This window comes from Megalobrama amblycephala, linkage group LG17, assembly GCF_018812025.1.
Source record: "Megalobrama amblycephala isolate DHTTF-2021 linkage group LG17, ASM1881202v1, whole genome shotgun sequence".
In the NCBI taxonomy this organism is placed as follows: Eukaryota; Metazoa; Chordata; class Actinopteri; order Cypriniformes; family Xenocyprididae; genus Megalobrama; species Megalobrama amblycephala.
The window spans coordinates 11,646,676-11,673,515 of NC_063060.1; the positions used below are offsets into that span (position 1 = coordinate 11,646,676).

At 36.3% G+C, this 26,840-nt stretch overlaps 2 protein-coding genes across 2 annotated transcripts; both read left to right on the forward strand.

Moving 5' to 3' along the window:
- Window positions 1–407: 407 nt before the first annotated feature.
- ift57 (intraflagellar transport 57 homolog (Chlamydomonas)) lies at window positions 408–10,822 on the forward strand. The gene is given in 12 exon segments (XM_048162197.1): window positions 408–894; window positions 3,285–3,459; window positions 3,545–3,628; window positions 3,630–3,664; window positions 3,860–3,950; window positions 5,279–5,350; window positions 9,445–9,564; window positions 9,656–9,727; window positions 9,838–9,969; window positions 10,135–10,197; window positions 10,352–10,418; window positions 10,518–10,822. Coding segments are annotated over 12 exon segments (1,227 nt in total). The 5' UTR covers window positions 408–757; the 3' UTR covers window positions 10,697–10,822.
- A 1,400-nt stretch (window positions 10,823–12,222) lies between these two features.
- tmem71 (transmembrane protein 71) lies at window positions 12,223–23,035 on the forward strand. The gene is made up of 10 exons (XM_048162199.1): window positions 12,223–12,331; window positions 14,514–14,564; window positions 14,652–14,700; window positions 14,838–15,047; window positions 16,774–16,967; window positions 17,063–17,263; window positions 17,396–17,462; window positions 17,623–17,681; window positions 19,819–19,868; window positions 19,985–23,035. Exons 2-10 carry the CDS (start codon window positions 14,534–14,536, stop codon window positions 20,006–20,008), a joined length of 885 nt encoding a protein of 294 aa, XP_048018156.1. The 5' UTR covers window positions 12,223–12,331; window positions 14,514–14,533; the 3' UTR covers window positions 20,009–23,035.
- Window positions 23,036–26,840: the final 3,805 nt, after the last annotated feature.

The following is a 26,840-nucleotide window of genomic DNA, read 5'->3' on the forward strand; positions in this document are numbered from 1 at the left end:
AGACAGACTGGCAGAGTGAAAGAAAGAATGACCCATCAGCCAAAAAAAGATCTCTTGGAATTAATCTCAACAGCTGAGCGGCTCTGCTCAGCACATAGCAACCTAACATGAGGCATACACTGGCACACAGTTTATCTAGAAAACCGAACACAATAATGCATGCTAATTTAATCATACTATTAATTTAATTTTCATATATAATAAATATGTTTAAAATAAATAGAAAATAAACTAAATAAATAGATAAGCATCTCTTAAACTTTTACTATGCGTGTATTCATGGATCAGACAGGAATGTTGAGAGAAGAATACAAACACTGCCTTGTCTGTGCTGTGGCACCGTTTCTTCTCCGCTCCAGCGCGTGGCAGCACTCTTATAAGACCCTCAGCACAAAACGTTCAGTCAAACAGTCATGTTAAGAGTTTCTTCTCTCTATTGCCGTTTTATTTACAAGTTAAATGTTTTATATTATTCATTATTGCTCATTGTTTATTACTATCCATCACTATTCAGTACTATTATTTTGTTTCCTTATCATGGCCATCATATCGTGTCTGACTCTGACGTCATTCTTGGCGACAGTAACTACAACATCCTGAGTCCGCTGCGGGAAACGACTGATAAAAACACACAGAGAGTAGGAGAAATATGTGTGTATATGTGCCTGTATACATATCTATAGTGTTTAATAAAGCTTTCAATCCCTTTTGCCTTGCCAATAAAGCTTGTTGAATGTGAACAGTGATAGAGAGAGGGATGGCGGAGGAGGAAGAGCGCGGACCCGGTTCGGTCTATCAGACGTTCGTGCTGATGGAGGATCTGCTGGATAAACTCAAAATTCTGGATTATGAGCAGCAGGTTCTGGACAAACACAACATCAAACCTCTGTCCAGGTGAGTGAGAGACTCAGAATCACTACTGTGCACATATTTGGATGATAAGGCATGATCACGTTTTACAGTAGATGCTTTTTAACAACCAGCTTATAATAAAATACAAATCATCATCTTATCACCATAAAGACTCAATAAACCTATAACTCAAAGTAAAAAAAACTTAAAATGTGAGTAAACAGCTCAAGCAATTGCTTTATTTTCTTCAAGGTGCATAAAGCACAATGTGATAGCAGCCTTCAGCCTAATAAAAACATGACCAGGATTACTTTTAAGTAAAACTTTAAAGGGTTAGTTCACACAAAAATGAAATTTCTGTCATTAATTACCCTCATGTCATTCCAAACCCTTCAGAACACAAATTAAGATATTTTTGATTAAATTCGAGAGGGTTTTTATCTCCCACAGAAAGCAACGAAATTACCAGAGTCAAGGTCTAGAAAAGTACTACACCGTGTGCAGAATTATTAGGCAAGCTGATTTTCTGATCATATTTTTTTCCAGGCACATTTGACCAATTCCAAACCACATCAATCTTAATAACTACTATTAACTTTGTATTTAATAATTTATAAGTGATATATAATTGTTCATAAAGGCTGGAAATGAAAAACGCCTTATATTCAGGTGTGCAGAATTATTAGGCAGGTTTTCTTTTACAGGCAAAATGAGCCAAAAAAGAGATTTAACTTTAAAAATATTAAATGCTCATGAGAAGGATGAAATACTAATGCAATACTAAAAATTGCAAAGTTAAGGCATGACCATTGGACAGTGCAATGCTCATTGGGTCAGCAGGGTCAGACAAAAACAGCTGGAGAAGAAAAGGCATGTTAACTGCTAAAGAATTATGAATTAAGGTGAAGAATTAAGTGTGAAACCATCAGGAACCCTTTAGTGTCCAGCGCCACCATTTTCCAGAACTGCAACCTAGCTGGAGTCTCCAAAAGTACAAGGTGTCAGGATCTCAGAGACTTAGATTAGGTAAAGAATCCTGAACTATAATTGGAAGATCATTTTTATTCCATATCTGCAAGACGGACATTTCAGGATAGGATCTAAAAATGATCTTCCAAAACTTACTGCCAGATTCTGGAAGATGAATTCTTCAAACAGTGGTACAAGAGAATGTGGTGTGGGTGTGTCTTTGTGTATTTTACAACACTTCAGCTTGTGATTCTTATTAAGTGTGGGTCATTTTTTAGGATTCTTTACCTAATCTAAGTCTCTGAGATCCTGACACCTTGTACTTCTGGAGACTCCAGCTAGGTTGCAGTTCTGGAAAATGGTGGCGCTGGAGACTAAAGGGTTCCTGATGGTTTCACACTTAATTCTTTACCTTAATTATTAATTCTTTAGCAGTTAACATGTCTTTTCTTCCTCCAGCTGTTTTTGTATGACCCTGCTGACCCAAAGAGCATTTCACTGTCCAATGGTCATGCCTTAACTTTGCAATTTCTAGTATTTCATTAGTATTGCATTCTTTTCATGAGCATTTCACATTTTTTGAGTTAAATCTCTTTTTTGGCTCATTTTGCCTGTAAAAGAAAACCTGCCTAATAATTCTGCACACCTGAATATAAGGCGTTTTTCATTTCCAGCCTTTGTGAGCAATTATATATCACTTATAAATTATTAAATACAAAATTAATAGTAGTTATTAAGACTGATGTGGTTTGGAATTGGTAAAATGTGCCTGGGAAAAAAATATGATCAGAAAATCAACTTGCCTAATAATTCTGCAAACGGTGTAAAGACATTGTTAAAATAGTCATTGTGACTACAGTGTTTCAACCTTAATGTTAGGGAGCAACAAGAACATTTTTTTGTGCGCAAAAACAAAACAAAAACAACAAATGTATTCAACAATTTTTTCTCTAACGTACCCTTTCAGTTTCCTACGCTCCTTGACTCAGTGCAGCGCTTCCATGTTTACATCCAAACGCCGGCTCAGTATTGGCCGACACTGTCCATGTGAGCAGCACGAGGCATGATGATGATGATGCAGGAGCCGGCCAATAATGAGTCAGCATTCAGACGTAGAACACGGAAGCTCTGCAATGTGTCTTCAACATAAATTGCATAGGAGAATGACAGGATAGAGAGGAGATTGACTATTTCAACAATGTCTTTACTACTTTTCTGGACCTTGAATTTCTTTGCTTTCTATGGGAGATAAAAAAACCTCTTGGATTTCATCAAAAATATCTTAATTTGTGTTCTGAAGATGAACGAAGGTCTTACGGGTTTGGAATGACATGAGGGTGAGCTAACCCTTTAAAAATAATTCAGATTAGGCCTAAATCAAACAAATCTTTGTATACTAGATCTGTGTGTGTTTCTTTCAAACAGAGATTTGTTCAAATACATGTTTTCTCTCTGTTTTTCAGGCATTATTTTGTATCTAGCCCTCACGTGTTGTCAAATCCCGGAGAACAGTTCTATATGTTCAGTGTAATTTCCGCCTGGTTGATTTCCTTGTGCGGACGGCCGTTTGACACACCGCAGGAGTACGACGACCCCAACGCCACCGTCTCCAACATCCTATCTGAGCTGCGTGCCCTGGTGAGACATTATCACAGTGATGACACCCTCACAAGAGTGCATTTGGGTTTCATGATTATCACTGCATGTTTTTGTGTGTTTATAGGGTGGCCAGGTTGATTTCCCCCCATCTAAGCTGAAGTCTGGATCTGGAGAGCATGTCTGTTATGTTCTAGACCAGCTGGTAGAAAAAAGCTCTGAAGAGTAAAGGATTCACCTGGAATAGGTACACATATACACACAATGGCACGCACCAGGAGTTGAATGCAGATTGGGATGATGCTATTTGCTTCTTTAGTTTTAAAATCTTATTAATATTAATATCTTGTTGTAGTAGAACCACACATTTCACAAGGGTTCACAAACTTTTTGTTCCCACTATAAACAAACAATAACACAGCTGGTATTTTCTCTTTATCAGGCCTCTGTACCCGTCTGTGGAGGTGGAAGACGAGTGTGTGCAGGAAGATGATGCTGAGCTCACCCTCAGTAAAGTGGAAGAAGAGATGACAGTGAGTCACACTTAAACTCTATTATAAGCTTCACCTTCCTCATTTACTGCTGCTGTCTGTTAAACTCTCCTATTAGCATTTTTTTCACTGTTGTAAATTGGATTGAAAAAACTAGTTCAGGATGTATTAAATCATATTTGGATTAACAGTGTGCTTATATCTTGTGATTATATCTACTTCAAGCAAACAAAAAAGTTGCAAAATCAGAATCACAATTAACTTTATTTGCCAAGTGTGCACAAACAGAATAGGAGTTTGTTATGGTTTCCAGGAGTTTTGGGTAAATATATATACCGGTGTGTGTGTGTGTGTGTGTGTGTGTATATATATATATACACATATATATATATATATATATATATGAATTGAAAGAAAAATTAAACAAGTAGAAAAAATGAAAAGTAATATACATCTGCACATTATGTACTGTATATACAACTGTGTAAATATAAATATGTATTTACACATTACTAATAATAATTATAATCATAATTTGAAAACATTAGGATAGGAGTATGCTAGAAATAAAATAAAAATGTTTGTTTATATAAAAAATAATGCCAAGAAGACAAATGGCAGTTGTATATATTTGTTTTAAGATAAGTTGTATTTTGTTGCAATTTATGTCACTTAAAAAAATTGTATTCAAATGTGATACCTTACTTTTACTTTGGATATTGTTCTGCATTCAATATATAAAAATCAAACGGGTGATATGTTGTGGCAAAAAATCAACTCCGACTCTGCATAAGAGACAAACACGTCCAATTGTCTTTAAAGCTTTTATTTCTTGCAAGAAAGGTCAGACAGGTCATACAGAAACACAAGTAGCTGCAGAGTGTAAGACCAAGAACGAAAGCTTCCCCTCACTTTTATATCTCTAACCTCCAAGGCCGAAGCCTCTGTCCTTTTACCATATTTGGAACATCTCTTAGTGGCTGTAACTTTCCACACATTGTTAGCACAGACATGTTTTTAACATACATCTTGCATGTCCCCATACCATATCTTGCTCTTTCTATTTCTAACATCTATGTTAACACTATGTTAAACATTACCACTTAAGCCAACATCATACCATGTTCCATAAGCATCATATTTCACAAGAATACAGGTAAAAAGCATATGAAAAATTAAAATTTCCACAACATGATATATTTTCTGTACAAAAATACAGAATATCATAATATAAATGTTTACTACTGTCGGCCACCCCTAATTCACAGAATAAAGTGGAGGATGATGTGACAGTGAATCACACACACAGACTCGTGTAAAGTGAATGACTGTGAGTCACGCTTACACTCATTAAAAATCTGTATCTTCAGCAGGAGGACGAGGAGTATGAGGAAGAGGACGGACTTGATCTAGATGCACTGAAGACCAGAACCAATCAGAGTGTAAGTTTTATTTAAAATATCAGCAGTTTCATTTTATATATTATTCTGATTGACTGGAAGGTGTGCATTAAAACTGGTTAATGCACAGGTAGTTCCAGTCAGTTTAATCACCGTTCTTTATTAATGTGCTGTTTCCTTTGTAGCACACACACATATCACTCGCTCACAGAGATCGGAGATAGCATTGCCCACACAATTAGGAGCACAGAAACTTAACTCTGCCCTGCGACTTTTATTAATAAATTAGCTTCACTACTGAATCCCTATGTTATATTTCTCAGCATTATATTTCTCTCTCTATATATAATTAATTCAAATAAATGCTATAAAATAAATATGAATGCTAGATCTAACTAGCCGCAACTGATGAAAAAAATTTTACTCTTCCAGACTAATATTGCACTGCAAACATCATTAATAACTTTAACTTTGTCAATGCTGGCAAATGACCATGGTATAAGCAGGATAATCCACGGCTAGCTGTGCATTAAACAATTTGAATGCACTCTGTGTCGTGCATTAAAATCATTTAATGCACAGCTAGTCGTAGATTATCCCTTACATGTAATATAAACCTGAAAGGAATAATTACTTTCTTTCTCTGGAGATTGTGAGTTATACTTGTGTGTGTGCTACAAATCATCAATAGCCCACAGTATTTTATATTGAATTAGGAGGGACGTTTATTAAAGGGTTAGTTCACCCCAAAATGAAAATTCTTTCATTAATTGCTCACCTTCATGTCATTACAAACTCGTAAGACTTTCGTTCATCTTCAGAACACAAATGAAGATCTTTTTGATGAAATCTGACAGCTTTCTGTCCTTCCATTGACTGCCTTTGGAACTTGATCTTTGACGCTTCAAAAAGCTCATAAAGAGATCGGAATCCATATGAATTGAGTGGTTTAGTCCAAATATAATGAAGAGACTTGATCGATTTTTATGATGAACATATTTCATTTAGGTTTTTATTCACATATAAACACTGATCAGCAAACATAAACAGAAGCTCAACTTAACTTGAATAACGCACAAGAACAAACCTCTTGCAGAAGCTCAAACATGCTGCATAACCAGGGTGCAATTTGTGACTATTTTTGTATACTATTTTTGGCAGCTGTTGCAGAAACATTTTTACAAAAAAATTTTGATTTAACCTTGAGATTTGAAGTATTCGATAGCTTAGATATTTGCACCACTATCTACAATGACACTAATAATTCTTAATTTCTGACAGAAATGCAAAATCAATCGGTAGTTATTAATAGAATAACGAGACACAAACCTTTACATTCAGTCGCGTTTGGTCCCATTTATTTTTGATCACAGTGCATACACATAGAAACTTTTAGTCCAAAAGTGCGCACATTTGGAGAAATACACGTTTACCTCAGATTTCATTAGATAGAATATAAGCTGGGCCGTACGCAGGGTTTCATAATTACCGAGGTCAGAAAATGTAGTTTGCTAGGGGAATACGGGGGCTTGCTCCCCCGAGAAAATTTAGATTTCCTTAGTGTACATATGTGCATTTTTAAGACGTTTTAAGGCCAACAAATTGGATAACAATAGCTTTAAAACCATGTCAACAAATACATGCATGCACAGTTTTGAGGCAGCTTTAATCGCATGTTTGGTAATTTCATGACTTAACTTACAACAGAACAACGACGGTCATTGCTCGCAGTTTCTTTTGCGCTTTATTTAAGCTATAATAAAGTAATTATGCCGCGCGCGCATTTGCGCAAGCAATTCTTGAGTGCGCGCCACGAGCACAGTATAACGGCTGATTAGACAGTCACAGGGCTGGACTGGGACAAAAAAATGGCCCTGGCATTTTTGCTCAGACCGGCCCACCACAATCGGTCGGACACCACCCACCAGAGTATTACAATTAATTGGTAGAGTTATTAAAAGTACACTTAGTAAGAGTAGGATTTCTAGATAGACAATGTGCTCCATGATATAAAAGCTAGTTAACCCTTAGAACGTGGATGTAGAATACTGATAATTCTATAAAGAATTAAAAAAAAAAAAAAAAATCCAATGAAACAGACAGCAGAAAAACTATAATTTACAATTACAAATATACTTTGTTTTAAAGAGCACAAACCCCTGTTTAAGTGTCAAACATTTACCTCTCATTGTTTAGATACTCCCCATTAAAAACAATGAAAAAGAAAACGATACTACCAAATTACTCACAAAAAACGTCCTAATAAAATGATATTCATGTTATTCACTTGCCATAAACAACCAAGTGTTCATACCAGAGTAATAGGGTACAAGAGCTACAAAACATAACTTTTTATAGCTGAAAAGTGAGATCTAGTAGACCATCATCACGACTAACAGCTATAAATAGACACCTATAGTCTCGTTGTGAAATAAACACATCGTCAGTAATATTACATTATAATAATAACCTGAATTTTTTTTTTTTGAAAAATCAAATTGCATCATTTCAGGTTTTTCTATGAGAAAGGCCGTTACTGCATAAGTGAACTCTGATAGCTACAAGGGCACTGCTAACTACAAAAAACAGTGCAAAATAACTTATGATGTGACGACGACGACGATGATGCTTAAATGAATGAATATTATAAGACAACATAATCGCCGTCGTTATTATAAAGTCAGACTGTCACCTACTGCACTGGTCACTCAGTCAGCTAAAGTCAAATAGCACAGCAAGAGTCCCTCGCTGTTAATCATGTAACTACCCTGCTTACCGCTTTTATTATACTCTAATGCTTACTCTGTCCCTCATTGGCTTCACTGTCAGACACCTGCTGCTCCTCTGCCTTACAGGTGTCTCCTCCATGTTCTTCTATGTTCACCTGTTTTTGCACGTCAGGTACTGTAGGTTTGGAAACTGAAGCTACAGTAACCGCACTAAACATGCCAGTAATTTTTGCACGTTGAGGCATCAACCTCTAAATTTTTTTATTTTTTTTGCCCGCAACTTCTCCGCACCCCCCTTGCACTTGCGCTTTTGTTTCTCCATCCTCCTAATCCAAAGATGTTCTGGCGAAACAGAGGGGACGGGCTGGAGTCTGTTAAGAGATGTGATTGGGCCAGCCCAGTGTCAGTATGGAAAATGAACCAATGGGCCGCTGTCCCTGCTTTATGGGCCGGTCGTTGGCCAATTTTTATGTTTATTAAAAAAAATCATATCATATAGCGGCCCCGCCCTCAAGTGCGTCGGCCCACCGGGCATTTGCCCGGTATGCCAGATTACCAGTCCAGGCCTGGACAGTCATGTTCATTTTTCTGAGTTTTACAGACATATCCTGACAACATCTCATCTGACCGCAGTTCACTGTTGTTCAACTGAAGCTCTCTCGTCGTCACCTGCACCTTTTCCGCGCTGGTTTGACTTGCGCCTGGCGCTGAGGTGAAGTCGGAATGCGTGTCTGAAAAGTGTCCCGTTTGTTGTGGTCGTAAAAAGACAGTTCTATATAAACGCAGCGTTTTACTTGGCGATGTTTTGAACAAAAAAAAAATATTTTTTGATATTTTATATGCTCTGTTGGTGGTTTGTGGAGAAACATCACCCGGGGGGATAAAAATAATTCAGCAGAGGCAGGGATACATAGACCAGAAGGGGGGAAACCCCCCCCCCCCTACAAATCGCACCCTGTGCATAACCAATGAGGTTCATTCTCGTGTTTTACTCAGCAGGTTTGTTCTTGTGCGTCATTCAAGTTCGGTCGAGCATCTGTTTATGTTCGCTGATCAAGGTTTATATGTGAATAAAAGCCTAAATTAAATCTGTTCATCATAAAAAGTGATAAAGTCTCTTCGTTAAATTTGGACTAAACCACTTAAATCATATGGATTAGTTTTATGATCTCTTTATTAACTTTTTGAAGCGTCAAAGATCAAGTTGCAAAGACAGTCTATGGAGGAACAATCATCTCTGAGATTTCATTAAAAAGATCTTCATTTGTGTTTCGAAGATGAAAAGTCTTACAGGTTTGAGAATTTTCATTTTAGGGTGAACTAACCCTTTAATAACTTCAAGAACTAGTGCATAACATTTTACGCAGTATGTACAGTAAAAGTCAACTGGTAGATATGTGTGTTTAGGATCTTAGTGGTTCAAGGCCTGCAGTGGTTCTGGAGTCAGACGTTGATGCTGCCGAGTGGAATCTAGAGGTGGAGCGAGTTCTCCCACAACTTAAAGTGACCATCCGCACTGATAACAAGGTCTGAAATTCTTGAAACTTTAATCGCTGTATCTTGGTGATGGAGAGACTCTGATTGGCTGAATACTGAATAACAGGTTACTGTTTTTCAGGATTGGAGGATTCACCTTGATCAAATGCATCAACATCAAGATGGCATCAACACGTCCTTGCAAGATGCCAAGGTCATCCATCCGTTCATCCATCCATCCATCACAGATGATCTTAAAAATATTTTTTAAAATAGAAAATAATGTGAAATATTAAACCTAAGTATGTATGTGTGTGTGTTCAGGGTTGTCTGTTTAAGCTGAGGGAGGACATCAGTAAAACTCTGGAGAAAGTGAGCAGTCGTGAGAAATACCTCAATACTCAGCTGGAGCATCTCATTTCAGAATACCGCCAAGCACAAGCACAGCTCAACAAGGTAAACAGCTCGACCATTCAAAAGCCCAAAATGTATTACTTTTTATATACCATTATATATGTAATACTATGTCACTACCATTGAAAACGCAGAATGGTTAAACACATGTTATCCTCAACCAATCAAAACACAGGATAGTCAACCGCATGTGTTTTTGTTCATCAGGTAAAAGAGCTTTATCAGCAGGCCAGTGGAGGCGTCACAGAGAGAACCAGGATTCTGGCTGAGGTGAGTCTAAAATATTTTCATGATTGTGGTATCCACAAAGTAACATTTAAAAAGCATCAGTGTTTTTTTCTTTTTTTATAAATGAAATTTATACTATGTCCACATAGCCACATTGTATTCAAATAACAAACAAGAATATATATTTATGCTTCAGATCAGCGAGGAGCTAGAGAAAGTAAAACAGGAAATGGAAGAGAAAGGCAGCAGCATGTCTGACGGAGGTAAACCGCACACTCAACAAACACTCTCTCACCCTACTGATGGTGCAGTTTGTTTTTGTGAGCTGTAGTTTATGCTTGTCTGTGTTTTTTGTGTTGCAGCTCCAGTGGTGAAGATCCGTCAGAGTTTGACCAAGCTGAAACAGGAGATTGAGCAGATGGATGTTCGGATGGGAGTGGTGGAGCACACGTTACTACAAGCCAAACTCAGAGAGAAAAACAACATGACCAGAGACATGCATGCTACACACCTATTAGAGCCCAACGCGCAGACTTACTGAGTCAAGCTCAAAGCTGTGTTGGTTATATTTTATATAAATATTGGTGTGTTTAAATGTGTTTTTTAATGTAAATAACAAAATATATAGTATTGAACGATAAAATAAATATTCTCACTAAAACCTTCACTCTCAGAGTTTGCATAAGCTTTTTCTTGCGTAACCGTCCCCAGAGAAGGGTGTTGGTAGTAGAGGCCCCTGAGTTCGGCATTACACACACATGTAACTGTTCCATGATGTCATCCTCACAGATTGCAGAGAAACACTAGAGATTATTCTGGTCTACTTTAGTTCATTTGCACATGCTCGATTTATCAGTCCACATCCTCAGGAAACATTTGTTGAGTCTGTATTCAGCCTAAGAACAATTCTCTCTTTTGAATTGTAATATTTATAGGAATTCTCAAGTAAAAAGAGTAATAACAGCAACTGAAAATGGTGTAATAATCAACTATCCAACTGAAGATTCCTAACTGTGAATTTAAATAATGAATAATTAATCCCAAGAGCCATCTACAAACTTATAACTTGTCTTTTATCTGACATACGCACAAATGTATGACTATTTTTTTCTGTGGTACATAGAAGAGATTTGGAAGAATGTCTTTTTTGAATATTTTTTTTTTATGTCCATACAATGGAAGCCCATTTCATGCTTTGATTAATCATATTTATGACATAAATTCATAATTCTGACAAACTGTATAAATTATGAGATACGAAGTCATAATTCTGACATAAAGATGATCAAGAAATGATCAATGATGAGATCAAGGCCTGGTTTCACAGACAGGGCTTATTACAGATTAGACAGATTAGGAATTAGTTCAATTAGGGCATTTAAGAAGCTTTTATAAACGTGCCTTAGAAAAAAACATTACTGGTGTGCATCCTGAGACAATACAATGGCACTGAAATGTTTTAAGATATGTCAATGAAAGTTGCTTTCAGTTAAAACAGCTCAAACATGTATTTTAGTCTGGGACTATGCTTAACACTCGTCTGTGAAACCAGGGGAAAAATGTTTTATGTCACTTTTTATCTCATAATTTTGACTATTTGTCATAATTGACTTCAAAACAATTCATATTTCACAATACACAAAAATGCATGTGTCTACATTACAATTTTGAGTAATGTTATCAGAGGTGACTATCAAAGTACAGAATGTAGTTTTAAGTTAATTCAACTCATGTAGTTAGCTAACATTATGTATTCATTTAGACAGAAAAAATGAGCTCTTTAAAGCAATTATTATCTATTGAATAATTATAATTATGTTTCATAGCTGTGAATTTGTGTCACCATTTCAACTTTTTTTATCATTATCACTGCAGAAGAAAGAAAGTCATACAGGTTTAAAAAATTACATGAGGGTGAGTAAATGATTTTCATGTGACAAACAAATATTAACACAATTAATTTGATCAAATATGTTTGCATTACTGATGCATTTGCACTAATGTATTCTTGTATTCAAGTTTTGTTTTGAACAGTGCCCTCCACCCTCTCTCTCTCTCTCTCTCTCTCTCTCTCTCTCGGTCTCTGACTGTAGGCGTGGTTCTTTATGCATGTCAATGTTTGGAAGAAAGCGGACAGACTGGATACGCACCGCTATCCGCATTCTCCGTGGTTTAGGTAAGTGATGTTTTTCTCTTCTTTCTTAATCTTATTACTTCTATATGTTTTACTCAGTAGATACAGGGCAGATTCAGCGCTAAAGAATGTGGCGAGAAGAAACCGGATGTTGGTATTGCATTACGCGCTTCAGCATAATCACATTATATATTATTTTTCTACACTGAGATTTTAGATTTATGAAATTGTACAATTACCATATACATTATAAACTCTTAACTGTGCGAATGTGTCTCGCGCATCTCGTATCTGCTGCAGGCCGCGCAACAAAGACTCGAGTCTGAGCGCAGAATCAGACAGACAGAGGACGCCAGATTTAGTTTGCACACAAGTTTTTATTCTGAGGTAAATAATAGTAATTATTCTGTTATTTCGTTTAAATTAATCGTGTACTATAATTATTAATATTAAGTCAATTTTTTTTTTTATTAAAACTATAAGGTAGACCATTTTATTTATTTATAAAAACAAGGTAGACCAAAGTGCTTTACATTAGGATTTTTTTGAGAACTTAAAACAAATAAACAAAGAAATCGCAGAAAACCAACTAAAAGAACTGAGAAATAGACATTACATCCCAAAATATTAATATTAGAGCCCAAAACATCAAATGTTTGTAAAATATTGTTTCTCTTGAGTCTTATATGGGTTAAATCACAATCAAAATTTCTCATTAAATAATTAAGTAGCCTACGTAAGAATGGAAGTAAAGCCAATAGAAATCAGTTGTTTCTTTGGATTTATATTTTGAGCTTAAGAAGCTTTGTGTGCATGTGTGTGGTTTTGTGGTTGGCATGCATTTGAGTAATGCTTTGATATTGCAGCTATGATTTCACTTACACTCTGCTGCAATATCAACATTTCACCATGGTTTTGTTTTCCTTGTTTTTTGTATATTTGCAACTTTCAGTTAAACTAATGATGTTGTGATGTTTTTCTTAATCTTGTAGTCATTTAGTGTTTCTAACTCACAGAGACTACAGGAAATGAGTGTGAGGGTTTTGGGGACTTTCTGTTCAAACGCAAACATAAGTTGAAGAAGTGTGTCATGTGATCACTCTGGGAACAGATTTTTGAGAAAACAAACAAGCTGCTTTGTGTGTGTGCGGGAGAGAGAGAGAGCATGGGTTTATTGTGCTCCCTCTTTCTTTGCCGTTGGTCTCCTCGGCTTCTCTGATAGCAGCTGCAGCACACACACATGCACGACAGTCTGATCAGCCAATCAGGTTATCTCCAGCCAGGATGTGGTTAACAGGAAGTACAGTAACTGGTCTCCACCTACTTTGCCAGCATCATCCCCTTTTGGATCATCATGGCTCCCTGTTTCCCCCTCCCCATCCTGCTCCCTTTACATCCTGTCAGACACCCCTCCCCATTTTTCATTAAACGGTTCATTTTATTTCATGAAATAAATGTTTTTTTTTTTTTTTTTTTACATCTGATGATCTATTTTACACAATATTAACAAGAAAAAAAAACAAGAAATACTTAAATACATGATAAATGATAGTCTTTCCTCTCATTTGACCTAATTTCTTTAGAAACCTGTTATAAAAAAGCATTCCATTTCCATGTCTAATTAAATGATAATTTAAAATTTCCTTTATTATATTTTATTATCTTACATATTTAATTCGTAGCCATTTATTTTTTGTTTTAATATATTTTTTTTAACTTAGAAAAAATTTAACATTCTGTTTAAGACTTCAATACAGAGATAATTTTAAGGATTTAAATAAATACACTTATATACTTATATTATTCACCTTGTTTTTCATTAATAACTTTAGCTTTATAGCAGAAAAGAGTCTTAGATCTGTAAATATTGCTAATTTGGTCCTGTTCCCAGAGAGCAAATATGTTGTGTTACTGACCTGATATTATTTTATCTTTTTTTATTTATTATTCTTTACAATCACCATTCATCAGTACTGGTTTATTCATATCCATATATAATCATGTACGTTTATATTTATTTTTGCTTTGATTTGATCTTCATTTTAGAATTTTTTTTGTACGGCCTTAATGTGGTGCAAGGAATTATTCAAGAAAATCAATGTGAAAAAAAAAAGAAATAACAGAAATAAAAATAATTCAAAACTTCTTTCATATGAGCAATATGTATGCATTTGATCGATTATGTACTATCCATTTGAGCTGAATGTTATTTTGTGTATTATAGGTTTGGGAGCAGCGTAAACCATGGCTTTCTTCTTCAAAGGAGCGGTTACAAGTACGTGTGCCCTCATATCACATCTCTCTCATTCTTTGTCTATCTTGAGCTCATTCATTGATAAGACTGACCTGGTGTTTGTCATAGGTTCTCCGATTAAGACCAGGAGGCAGGAGGCTGAACATATTTGTCACAGGTACAAGCATGTATACAAGCAGCAGCACCATATATTAATAGCTTCTTCCTTGTTATTTTCTTTAAGTATATGTGTGCTTCTTGTTTGAGCATCTGTAAAAAATGCGTGTGTGCATTAATGCTGTTTCTCTCTTTCAGTCTTGACGTCTCCCACTTCTCCGACTCCTCCTATGAGTGTTTCTCCACCAATCCGCTGACAGGCTCCGTGTGTGCCTGTCGCCGAAGCCCCCGCCTACTAGCCAACGGTTATTATGTACTGACAGAGGACAGTTTTAGCACAGACGACGAGGGTAACGTCACCCTGACTCCCTCACACACCAGCGTCTCATACAAAGAGAATGTTGTCCGGTGAGATTCATGTCAGTGTTTCTTGTTGTTGTGTGTGCAGTGAGTATGAATGAATTCAGACTCAACAATCTTTTAAAACTTTAAATGTTTGTTTCTCTTTGCTTTATTCATTCATGTTCAGTTGCAGTTATACTGAAGTTTATAAAATGGATTTCGTTCCCCCTGTGCTAAAATACATTACACATTTATAGTATATTCACCATATATTGTTGGCTCTCGTACTTCATTTCTTAAAGGGTTAGTTCACCCAAAAATGAAAATGATGTCATTAATGACTCACCCTCATGTCGTTCCAAACCCGTAAGACCTCCGTTCATCTTCAGAACACAGTTTAAGATATTTTAGATTCAGTCCGAGAGCTTTCTGTCCCTCCATTGAAAATGTATGTACGGTATACTGTCCATGTCCAGAAAGGTAATAAAAACATAATGAAAGTAGTCCATGTGACATCAGTGGGTCAGTTAGAATTTGTTGAAGCATCGAAAAAACATCTTGGTCCAAAAATAACAAAAACTACGACTTTATTCAGCATTGTCTTCTCTTCCGGGTCTGTTGTCAATCCGCGTTCACGACTCCGCAGTAACGCTGCTGACGTGTTATCTGGTGCGCCCGAGCTTCGTTTACAGTCTGAGGGAGACGCACGCTGTAAACAAAACAACCTTCGCAAACATGTCTAAGGATTTCGACACAGAGGAAGACTTGCATTTTTTTGCTCAGCCATATTTATTTGAACCCGAATACACGGACGAAGAACTAAGAGCGATGGAAGAAGCTCCTACACAGCAGCAACCGCTGTCACAAGCTTCGGAAAGGCAAAGAGCAATGGAGACCTGGTGGTGTAAATGTCTAAATGTGTAAATGGTGGTGTAAACAGTGTGCGTCTCCCTCAGACTGTAAACGAAGCTCGGGCGCACCAGATAACACGTCAGCAGCGTTACTGCGGAGTCGTGAACGCGGATTGACAACAGACCCGGAAGAGAAGACAATGCTGAATAAAGTCGTAGTTTTTGTTATTTTTGGACCAAAATGTATTTTCGATGCTTCAAAAAATTCTAACTGACCCTCTGATGTCACATGGACTACTTTGATGATGTTTTTATTAACTTCCTGGACATGGACAGTATACCGTACATACATTTTCAATGGAGGGACAGAAAGCTCTCAGACTAAATCTAAAATATCTTAAACTGTGTTCTGAAGATGAACGGAGGTCTTACAGGTTTGGAACGACATGAGGGTGAGTCATTAATGACATCATTTTCATTTTTGGGTGAACTAACCCTTTAATGCACCTGTAGAGACCCTAAAAAGTAGAATTGCAATGTTTGTAAAAAGCAAATATTTAATACCTAGCTTTCAATAAATAAGCTGAACACAAAGAAAGATATTTGGAAGAATGTCAGTAACCAAACAGACCTCGCCCCCCATTTACTAACATAGTAGGGAAAATAAATACAATGGTAATCAATGGGGGACGAGAACTGTTTGGTTACTGACATTCTTCAAAATATCTTTCTTTGTGTTCAGCAGAACAAAGAAATTCATACAGGTTTGGAACAACTTGAGGGTGAGTAAATGATGGCAGAATTTTCATTTTTGGGTGAACTATCCCTTTAAGGGTGAAAAAAGAATACATCATAAATATCAGTGCTAGGGTCTCTGAGGGTTAAAAAGCAACTTTAGATCTGGCAGAATAGTAAAACCTTATTTTGTGTGTGTTTGTTAGCATATTCAGACGAAGGCGCCGGGCAAAGAGGTCACTGGCCAGCCTTCTGAGCGATATGAGCCAATCATGCCAGTCCTGGCTGGAAGGAAGTGTTTTTAGAAGATCCGACCCGATCACCCCCCTCCAGTTATCATGGGAGGAACTGGACCACAGCTTTGCCTATGAGAAAGATACACCTATCAGCTTCACCTATGGTTAGGGGCATTCTAGTTTGGATCTGTAAAACGGCTAGTTTAAAACAGTTGCTTGTTCACTTTTTGTGAACATATGTGTGTGTGTTTCTTTATAGATCCCACAGATCCTGTTTCCTCTTCTGATAAGGTGCCTCCTCAGACTCAGCTTGAAGAAGAGGAGGAGCCGCCGTCCGAGGCTTGCTCTGCCCATGAACAATTCAGCCAATCAGCCAATCAATGTTTTGGTCTCCTGGATGTTCCTCCCCCATCTGTCTGTCACCTCAATAGTTATAGCTCACCCAGCAAGACATCGTCAGGTGAGAAAAATGGGCGAATGAGGGAGCTACAGCTCCCATCCTTGACTATAGTGAGTTTTTGATGAACATGGAAAAAGTTAGAATTAAGTTTTGTTAAAATTAGAAACAGATTGTGATTTATGTTTGTTTCAGAAACTGTGCTCCGGAAAGTCCTTCTCCTCATCCTCACTCTGTGCCTCTGCATTGCCATCTCTTCCGGGTAATGAAAGAGTGTGTGTGTATGTATGTGTGTGTGTGTGTGTGTGTGTGTGTGTGTGTGCATGAGAGAGAGAGAGAGATTTCTGTCTGTGTGGCTTATTAGTAGTGAAAATGCACGGAGCGTTTCTTCTCACAGATTAATGATGTCATAATCCTCACAGGTGGCTGCTGGGAGGTGTTTCTGCAGCAGTGGCATTCATGGTTCTGCTTTCATCTATATGTAAGTAACCAAATCAAGTAAAATAGCAAGCTTAGTCACTATTATACTTCTGTAATTCTGACATATTCTTAAATGGAAGAATACACATTGATTTCATCAGAATGAGCCAGGTTATTATATTTTTAAAGGTGCCCTAGATTCAAAAAATGAATTTACCTTGGCATAGTTGAATAAGAAGAGTTCAGTACATGGAAATGACATACAGTGAGTCTCAAACTACATTGTTTCCTCCTTCTTATATAAATCTCATTTGTTTAAAAGACCTCAGAAGAACAGGCGAATCTCAACATAACACCGACTGTTACGTAACAGTCGGGATCATTAATATGTACGCCCCCAATATTTGCATATGGCAGCTCATGTTCAAAGCATTAGACAAGGGCAGCCAGTATTAACATCTGGATGTGCACAGCTGAATCATCAGACTAGGTAAGCAAGCAAGAACAATAGCGAAAAATGGCAGATGGAGCAATAATAACTGACATGATCCATGATATCATGATATTTTTAGTGGTGTTTGTAAATTGTCTTTCTAAATGTTTCGTTAGCATGTTGCTAATGTACTGTTAAATGTGGTTAAAGTTACCATCGTTTCTTACTGTATTCACGGAGACAAGACTGTCATTATTTTCATTTTTTAAACACTTGCAGTCTGTATAATTCATAAACACATCTTCATTCTTTATAAATCTCTCCAACAGTGTGTAATGTTAGCTTTAGCCACGGAGCACCATCAAATTCATTCAGAATCAAATGTAAACATCCAAATAAATACTATACTTACGCGATTAGACATGTTGCATGAAAAACACTTTGTAAAGATCCATTTTGAGGGTTATATTAGCTGTGTGAACTTTTTTTATGTTGTTTAAGGCAAGCGCGAGCTCTTGGGGCGTGGAGCACGAGAATTAAAGGGGCTGTACACCCTGAATCGGTGCATTTATAATGATGCCCCAAAATAGGCAGTTAAAAAAATTTATAAAAAAAAAACTAGGGGGTATTTTGAGCTGAAACTTCACAGACACATTCAGGGGACACCTTAGACTTATATTACATCTTTTAAAAACATGTTCTTCGGCACCTTTAAAATTACAAAGACAGACATTCCTTTTAAAGCTGCAGTCCGTAACTTTTTTTGGTTAAAAATGATCCAAAATCAATTTTTTAACAAGTACAGAACCAGCCAGTGTTCAAAACTATCTCCTTACCTTAGCCCAATTCACAGCGGGAAGCTTGTAATGTTTTCAAATCCGAGCGGTACTGGTAGGATTCCACGGGAAATTCAAGCATGCCACCGTTCATCTTTGCGTCATTACATCACATCTGTTTACATAAAGGACGAGTCCCAGCTAGTAGGCTATATCGCATGTGAGGATGCTGCAGGCGGCGGATCATATATAGTCTTTTCTTACAGCAGCTGCAATAATTAAACTTATCATTTTGATGGCAGATTGTATGGTTTGACAAATTGACAATTAGAGATTAGACTGTAAAGAAATTGAAATCTACAGGTAACACTAATACACACTAAATACATGTAGTCACACAATGCTGACGTTGTTAACATTAACAATTTGAGAACAAAGTACAACAATAATAATAATTTTCACCGTTTGATGTGCTAAGAGATCAATAGAATTAATCACCATTGGTAGTGCGATTTATTGTAATGCTTTTTTCTCAGTAGGTCAGAACAAAAGTGGCAGATTTGGTACTAAATTCTTATTTTGGTCATACTTCCAAGACAACAGTCAGTGATTCTGAAGTACAGTATCCACCGTTAGATTCATCCGCGCTGAGGAGCCGTGCCAATGCACATCCCACGTAAAGACGATAATTCCTCAAATAACTGCAATTGCAGGTTTCAAACAGAGATGGCAACAAAGAGGCAAAATGTACGGACTGCAGCTTTAAATAATGTGCTCGAATGATTCATGCACAATAAGACCAGGTATTTATATATATATATATATATATATATATATATATATATATATATATAAATCCTTGTTGAACATTATAGGAAAACATTCCCATAAACCAATCAGAATTAGGGCAGGCTGGTCAACATTTACATTATCAACCTCATTTCTCTATTACTTTAGTGGTAAAATATTGTAAAATCATTCTCCATCAGGTATGTCTAAACCTGGGACTGCAGTGCGCTGGAGGAGAGCAAAGACTGAGGTGAGAATCTGGGTGTACAGATTCACAATAGACTCCTGACTGTATGAAGCTTCTGTACTCAGAGACAGAAATGGGACTAAATAAAGAATCTAACATCCATTTTGTCTCTACATCAGGACATCACCTCCAGAAACGAGTGAGGAGGAACCGTACACACATACACACATCTGTGTGAAGGCCAGAGGAAGTGAGTGTGTGGACACGCATCCTGCATCAGCGTTAAATATTAGTTACATATCAGTTTTTGTAGTGGTGTTTTCACTGATCAGCTAAAGAGTTCTGAATAATAATCATAGAAGAAATACTGTAACAGGACCAGCAATGGCAAATAACTGTCACAGGAAATTTTACATGCTGAGATAAGCATGCATTTTTTAAACAGATGGACATATCAATACAGAACGATCTTTGAGTAAAAGTTTATGAATTTGATGAATTTTCCTAAACGAAAGACTGGATTGTATTATGAGGGATTCTCTGCGAGTCAGTGGAGATGCCCTGCATGACAGAACGTAGAAGTAAAATGTGTCAGTTGTGTTTGTAAATGCGTCAGCTTGGCTTGGTTGGGCTCTCTGACATGGTGACCAGGGCATCAGGTATATTGCTCAGCTTGTTTAGTAAGATTATCAGATACTGATTTCAAAAATGTTTTGCTGCAACACCAAGTTTAATATAATGGCTTTGCAGAAAATCTTTTAACTTTTGAGAAGTTGTAGCAAAAGAAGTGCCAGTTTAGTTTTGCACAGATGCCTCATATTTGTCAAGTGCCTTTGTTATACAAAACAGGAGTTTTATTGCCATTTGCCAGGGTTAGAGTCTCGCATCTGTGCTGTGTGACTCAAGAGGGCTGAAATTTTAATATGCTATTTTTGAAATTCTAATGGGAGCACAATAATTAGATTTATTGTTACGGTATTGCACTTAAAACTGGATTTAAAGCTCTTATTTCACAGGGACTTTCTCTAGATTATTAAGACAAGTAAATCCTGTTTGCAGGGAATTAGTGCTGCCAAAAGAGAACATGTTCTCGATTTACTGTATAATATGTGTATAATTTTGTCACGTTCATACGAGGCAACTGCTCTGACAGAAAGTTAAAGGTGCAGTAAGTGATTTCTAAAAAAAAAAACACTGTTGAAAGTGGATCGGAACGAGCGTCACAACACACTTGTAGCCGATCAGCATTAGGGGGCGTGTCCACCCAAGATGTGGGAGGAGAGAGAATGAGCTAGAAGGAGATTTGAAGAAAGACTGTAGAAAGAGAGATGTCTGAGAGACATTACAAAAGAGAGAAGGTCAGAGGAAAATCAATGGAAAAGAAGGGAGATAATCAGGCGAGAGCTTTGGGACCTGCGTTGATATTAGAAAAGCTTTCTAGCACTGGAGAGATCTAAGCGTGAAGGCCTGAAAACGGACGCCGAGGTTGCCTTGCTTCTGCTCCATACATGAGTAACATTGGTTTTGAGGGCGTGCTGCTGGCGACTAACAATGCTTGTATTGTGTACTGTATGTTCATTTTTTGTTCATTCGTTCCTCATCTTCTTTTTATTTTTCGTGAAGCTTTATTTTGCTTTGCTTCAGCTATGAAAAAGTGACATCCACTCTTGCATTGCATGTCTGTTTAGGTTGATTTCAAATATCAGCAGTGCTCAACAATGATCCACAGAAATCACTTACTGCACTTTTAAGAGTAAACTGAGTAGAAAGCTGTCTGTACAACATGACCAAAATGCATTAAGTGCAACTGAACTTGTATCCTCTGGAGGGAATATTGTTTTTGTTAGAATGAAAAAAAAAAAACATTTTCTTACAAAGACTCAGTTTGTAGGGGTTTTTTTTATATATAAAGGCAGCTCAGTTTTGAAGAGAACAAAGACATTCATGAGGAAACAAATGCAAAGCAAGGATGAAACAAAGTGTTCATTTGAGCGCTTCAGTTTTAGAGGTTTATGCATAAAAATCTGAAAGCAAACTTGTTTGAGACCAAGCCAAGTTGAATAAGTGAATCATTAAAATGCATTTATCTTGTAGCCAATATATCTAAAGTGTTTAAATGAATTGTATTGTCTTCAGTGTTTGTATAAATGTTTTGTAGGGCCTATGAGCAAAGAAACATTCGAGTGCAGGACTGAATGAATATTGCTCTATAAAATAGACTATATTTACTGTAAAGTGTTCTGTAAATGTGTCATTATTAAGGGCCAAGCACAAAAGTTTCAAAGGTGAGGATGCTAAAAAGGATTTGAGGCTATATCTCAGCAAAAATGTGTGCCGTTGCCACAATTCCATATTAAAAGGCTGACAGCGCCATCTGTTGGTCAAAATTCTATTTATGGACTTTCAAGCTTAAAGTCATTAAGTCCTCACCATGAATGTTATGTCCAATCAGATTTACATAACATTTACATGATGTTTTTGTTGCTGTGCCTGATCCTGTAATTGCTGCTTGCAGCTATATTTATAATAATAATTATGAAGATAAGCAATTAATCTTTTATATCCCATCAGAGACAATATAAAAATGTTTGAAAAAAATATACAGGAATTTTTTTTATTTTTTTTTACTTTATTTATTATTGCCTTTTTATCTAATTAATAAGTCACTGGGTACAGAGTTAAAAGGCAAGTGATTCCAATATGACGGCTTTAAACCATTGACAAATTATGTTTTGATGTAATTTCATGCCAAAGCATACTGTAAAATTAGGCTGGAAGTGCAAAAAATGCATCTCCTGCATTTGTCCAGCTCCTTATAATGTATTCACTGTTTAGTAATCTGTTACAGAATATAGTGAGGCAAATTATTATATTAAATATTAAATTATTATTTCCCTGCCTTTGAGCTTTGATGACTGCAGTGAACCTGTAACTGCATTTAACAGTCTGTGTCACAAGAAAACTGAAGATTACTGTAAATAGTAAAAACTTTAGTTACTATTATTCCACTGCATGTGAAAGTAAAATGTGAATTGTATGTGTTCCGTATACACTGTAAAATATAATGTTAAAAGGAAATGCATTTATAGAATTTGCACAAACAGAATTTGCCATGTTGGAAAGTATTAGAGGAGTAATAGGCCTTAAAACAGACGTGTTTGTTAAGGTTAGTAGTTTTACAGTGTATTTTGAAAAAACAAAATTTCATCAATAAAGTTTTATATACACAATAATAGTTTTTGTTTATTTCTTTAATCAAGTTACATGGCTATTGTTTTAACTTATGCAAATGTATACTCTATTATCCTGATATTCTTCAATATGATTGTTTTTGAAATTCATGCTGGATCAGAATCACTGTTGATTGTTTTTGCTCTTGCATGCAATTATATTAACATGTAATGTAATGGCCCTACATTTACTGATGGACTGAAATTTACACTGTAGCCTTCATTTTTGACAAATTTGCTCCAGACATTATTCAGTCTGTTTTATTTGTTAAAAGATTAGGTTCCATAACAATATTATTTAATGGTTGCAGGATGAGAAATTAACCAGAGCTTAGGAAAAAATGACTCCGATGTGAGGGGGAAACAAGTCCCTGTAGTTAATTCTAATGGGTTTTTCTGATCTGTTAACTACCATTTGATATATTTCATTATATTCTCTTGTGGGTTTAATGAGTTTAATATGGATCTCAGAAGTGTTGTCGAGTGTGTAGCCAAACTCACAAAACACAAACTGTTTCATTGAAATATTGATTTTATATATTTAGAAGAAATCTCATTCACAAAAAGATATAAAATCAGAAAATGCAATTAATAGATCACCAGTAACAGTGAATCCTAATTTCCATCAAGGCAGTAATTTATTGTAGATCTGGACTATGAAGATCTCTGCATCTGTTCATGACCTTTAGGAGTGAGAAATTGTGTGAAGTAAAAAAAAGAAGTGTCATTTCAATGAAAACAGAACAGAAGTCAGTTTAGAAACACAATGTTTGCACTTACCCCTGTGTTTTAAGCTGCTGCATCAAGTTTACATTGAGCTGAAATAAATGATACATACATGATAAATAGTTTTACATAAGCAATGGAACTACAGACTCATAATTTCAACATATTGCTGGTCTTTGTTTTGCAATACTTAAGTTACATGGTGAAGAATGAAATGCATCAGAGACAAACTTTGGCCAACCTTTTTGCCGAGGTAACTTGTAGAAATCTTCCATATATAGACACTCCATTTTTGACTTAAATTTCTGTATCACTTCATCTGGTGTTTTTTCACCCCGATCTTCAGTGGAAGACAGACAGACAGAGACTTTCATTATGAATAAAATTCTGTTGTGTAAGTGAATTACTTTGCATTGCAATTTCATATGCAGCACATAATATACAGTATTAGAGATTATACTTAAAGGATTAGTTCACTTTCAAATTAAAATTTCCTTATAATTTACTCACCCCCATGTCATCCAAGATCTTCATGTCTTTCTTTCTTCAGTAGAAAAGAAATTAAGGTTTTTGATGAAAACATTCCAGGATTTTTCTCCTTATAGTGGACTTCAACGGACCCCAAATGGTTGAAGGTCAAAATTACAGTTTCAGTGCAGCTTCAAAGCGTTCTACACGATCCCAGACAAGTTTTAAAAAATGATATACTTTTAACCACAAACGCTCATCTTGAACTAGCTCTCTTGTTCTTCTTCTCTATTAGAATTCCGGCAGTGTATGCGCTGCTAAGTGTATTACTGCCCTCCACAGGTCAAAGTTTGAACTAATTGTTATATACTTGCACTAGCATATTGTACATGACAATTTAGTTCAAACTTTGACCTGTGGAGGGCAGTAATACACTTAGCAGCGTAAACACTGCGGCAATTCTAATATAGAGGAAAAGCAAGAGAGCTAGTTTTTAATGACCTATCGTTTCGCTAGATAAGACTCTTTTTCCTTATCTGGGATCATGAAGAATGATTTGAAGCTGCACTGAAACGGGGGTCCGTTGAAGTCCTCTATAAGGAGAAAAATCCTGGAATCTTAATTTCTTTTCGACTGAAGACAGAAGGACGTGGACATCTTGGATGACATTGGGGTGAGTAAATTATCAACATTTTAATTTGAAAGTGAACTAATCCTTTAAAGGTTTCAGAGGTGGGTGCATGTTGTTTTCTTTGCTGTCCAGTTTAACATGTTGCTCTGATCACATAGGTGGTGGGATACAATAATCAAAGATGATACTGACCGAATAACATAGTACTTATTTCATCATCTCCATCCACATGTAGTATTATGATGCATGAAGGGCAATTTACGAACTTGCCATCCCAGACCAGTGCAATGGCATCCATATCTGCTCATACGTGACACATTTTAAAGGGGAAATAATATCATGAGAAATTATTCATCTTTAAGAAAAAAAAAGAGAGAAAACACTAGGCCTAAATAATGATTAACATTATAAAAGTTTCTCTGGGAAGAAAATTGCTTGATATGAACCAACCCAATCTCACTGTAAAATGTAACTGTTTTATGAGGAGGCGATTTTGAATTAATTTGTACGATGTGAATTGAATTTTGGGAACAAAAATGAATGATTTCTAGAAAAACGTAATCACGAACACAGTCCGGCTCCTCCCCTAACCTCATTGGGTGAGTCACTGGGGCGTAAGCAGATCGTACGAATTCATAGACCAATTCACCAAAACGCAAGTGCCATGAGATTGAGTTGAACCCTTTATGTGATGTTAAACATGAATAATAGATGCTGAATTATTGTTTCAGTCTGATGAGATACATTCGTTCCTACCACTTCTAAACAGGAAAGGGTCCAGAACAGACGTATCGTAGGTCCAAGTAATTTTCTGACACTGGTCTGCACTGTGGAGATATAAACAAAATTATTTTAATATACTTGAAAAGTAATATGTCCATATGTCAATTTGTGTGTGTGTGTGTGTACTTTTCCACTCACATGCTGATGGACTCAGTCACAGTCAGGGTATCATCATCGCTTTTCTGGATGTGAAGCATAGAGTTGTCGGTGGTCTTGAAGTCCTTAAGATCGTCTTCATCCCATACAGATACTGCCACAAAATGCCAAGAGCCCATATACTGCACAGGATTTTTTTTAAAGAAATATTTTAATAAATATTGGAACAGGAAGTAGGCCTATATGTAAAATATACAATAAATAGGCAACAACAGGCCTAGCCTATAATATGAATAAATTCAGTCCATTTCAAATTCCTAAATCAGCATGAAAATCTATATATTACAAACAACTCTGCATTCTTCAACGAAGCAGTGTTATTTAAGATTTTATTTTGGTTTTATTATAGTTTTATTGATATTTTGAATTAGCTTTTATTTTTATGTTTTTCATGTTAATTTTAGTTGAATTTTTGGTAATTTCATTATGTGCTTTTGTCATTTTATAGTTTTTTTGTAAAAAAAATATTGATATTAAGGTTTCATTTCAGCTTCAGCTTCATTTCAATTAACAGAAATGTTTTTAATAGTTTTAGTTTTAGTTAATGATATAGTCAAGACTGACTTTGGTGACATTACTTTGTTGCAACATCAGAGATCACATAGGTGGTGGTTCAACATGCACAATTCACACAATTCATACATTTTATATGCAATCAGTTCACTAAACTATTTTCCCAAATGAATAAATTTACAGAAGATCTGGAAAGCAGGCATTAAGTCAAAGGTGAGGCCTGTGTGACAAACAGCAGAATATTTACCAGATTTTGTTCATCTTATAAAAGAATCTTCGAGGTAAATGAATTCACTATACAGTAAGAGAAGCATGAAGTGTGTATAAAAGACAATGACTTTAAATCCTCTTACCTCATCAGTATTCAAACGAGATATGGAGAGAGGGGCTGGAGGAAGACATGGCACCATGACCTGCAACCCAAAATAAAACAGACCCATTAGTGAGCCAACGGCACTCCATAATGTGTTCATAAGCATGTCTGCATCAATGAATGTGATACACGATACACAACGAATGCTGATTTCT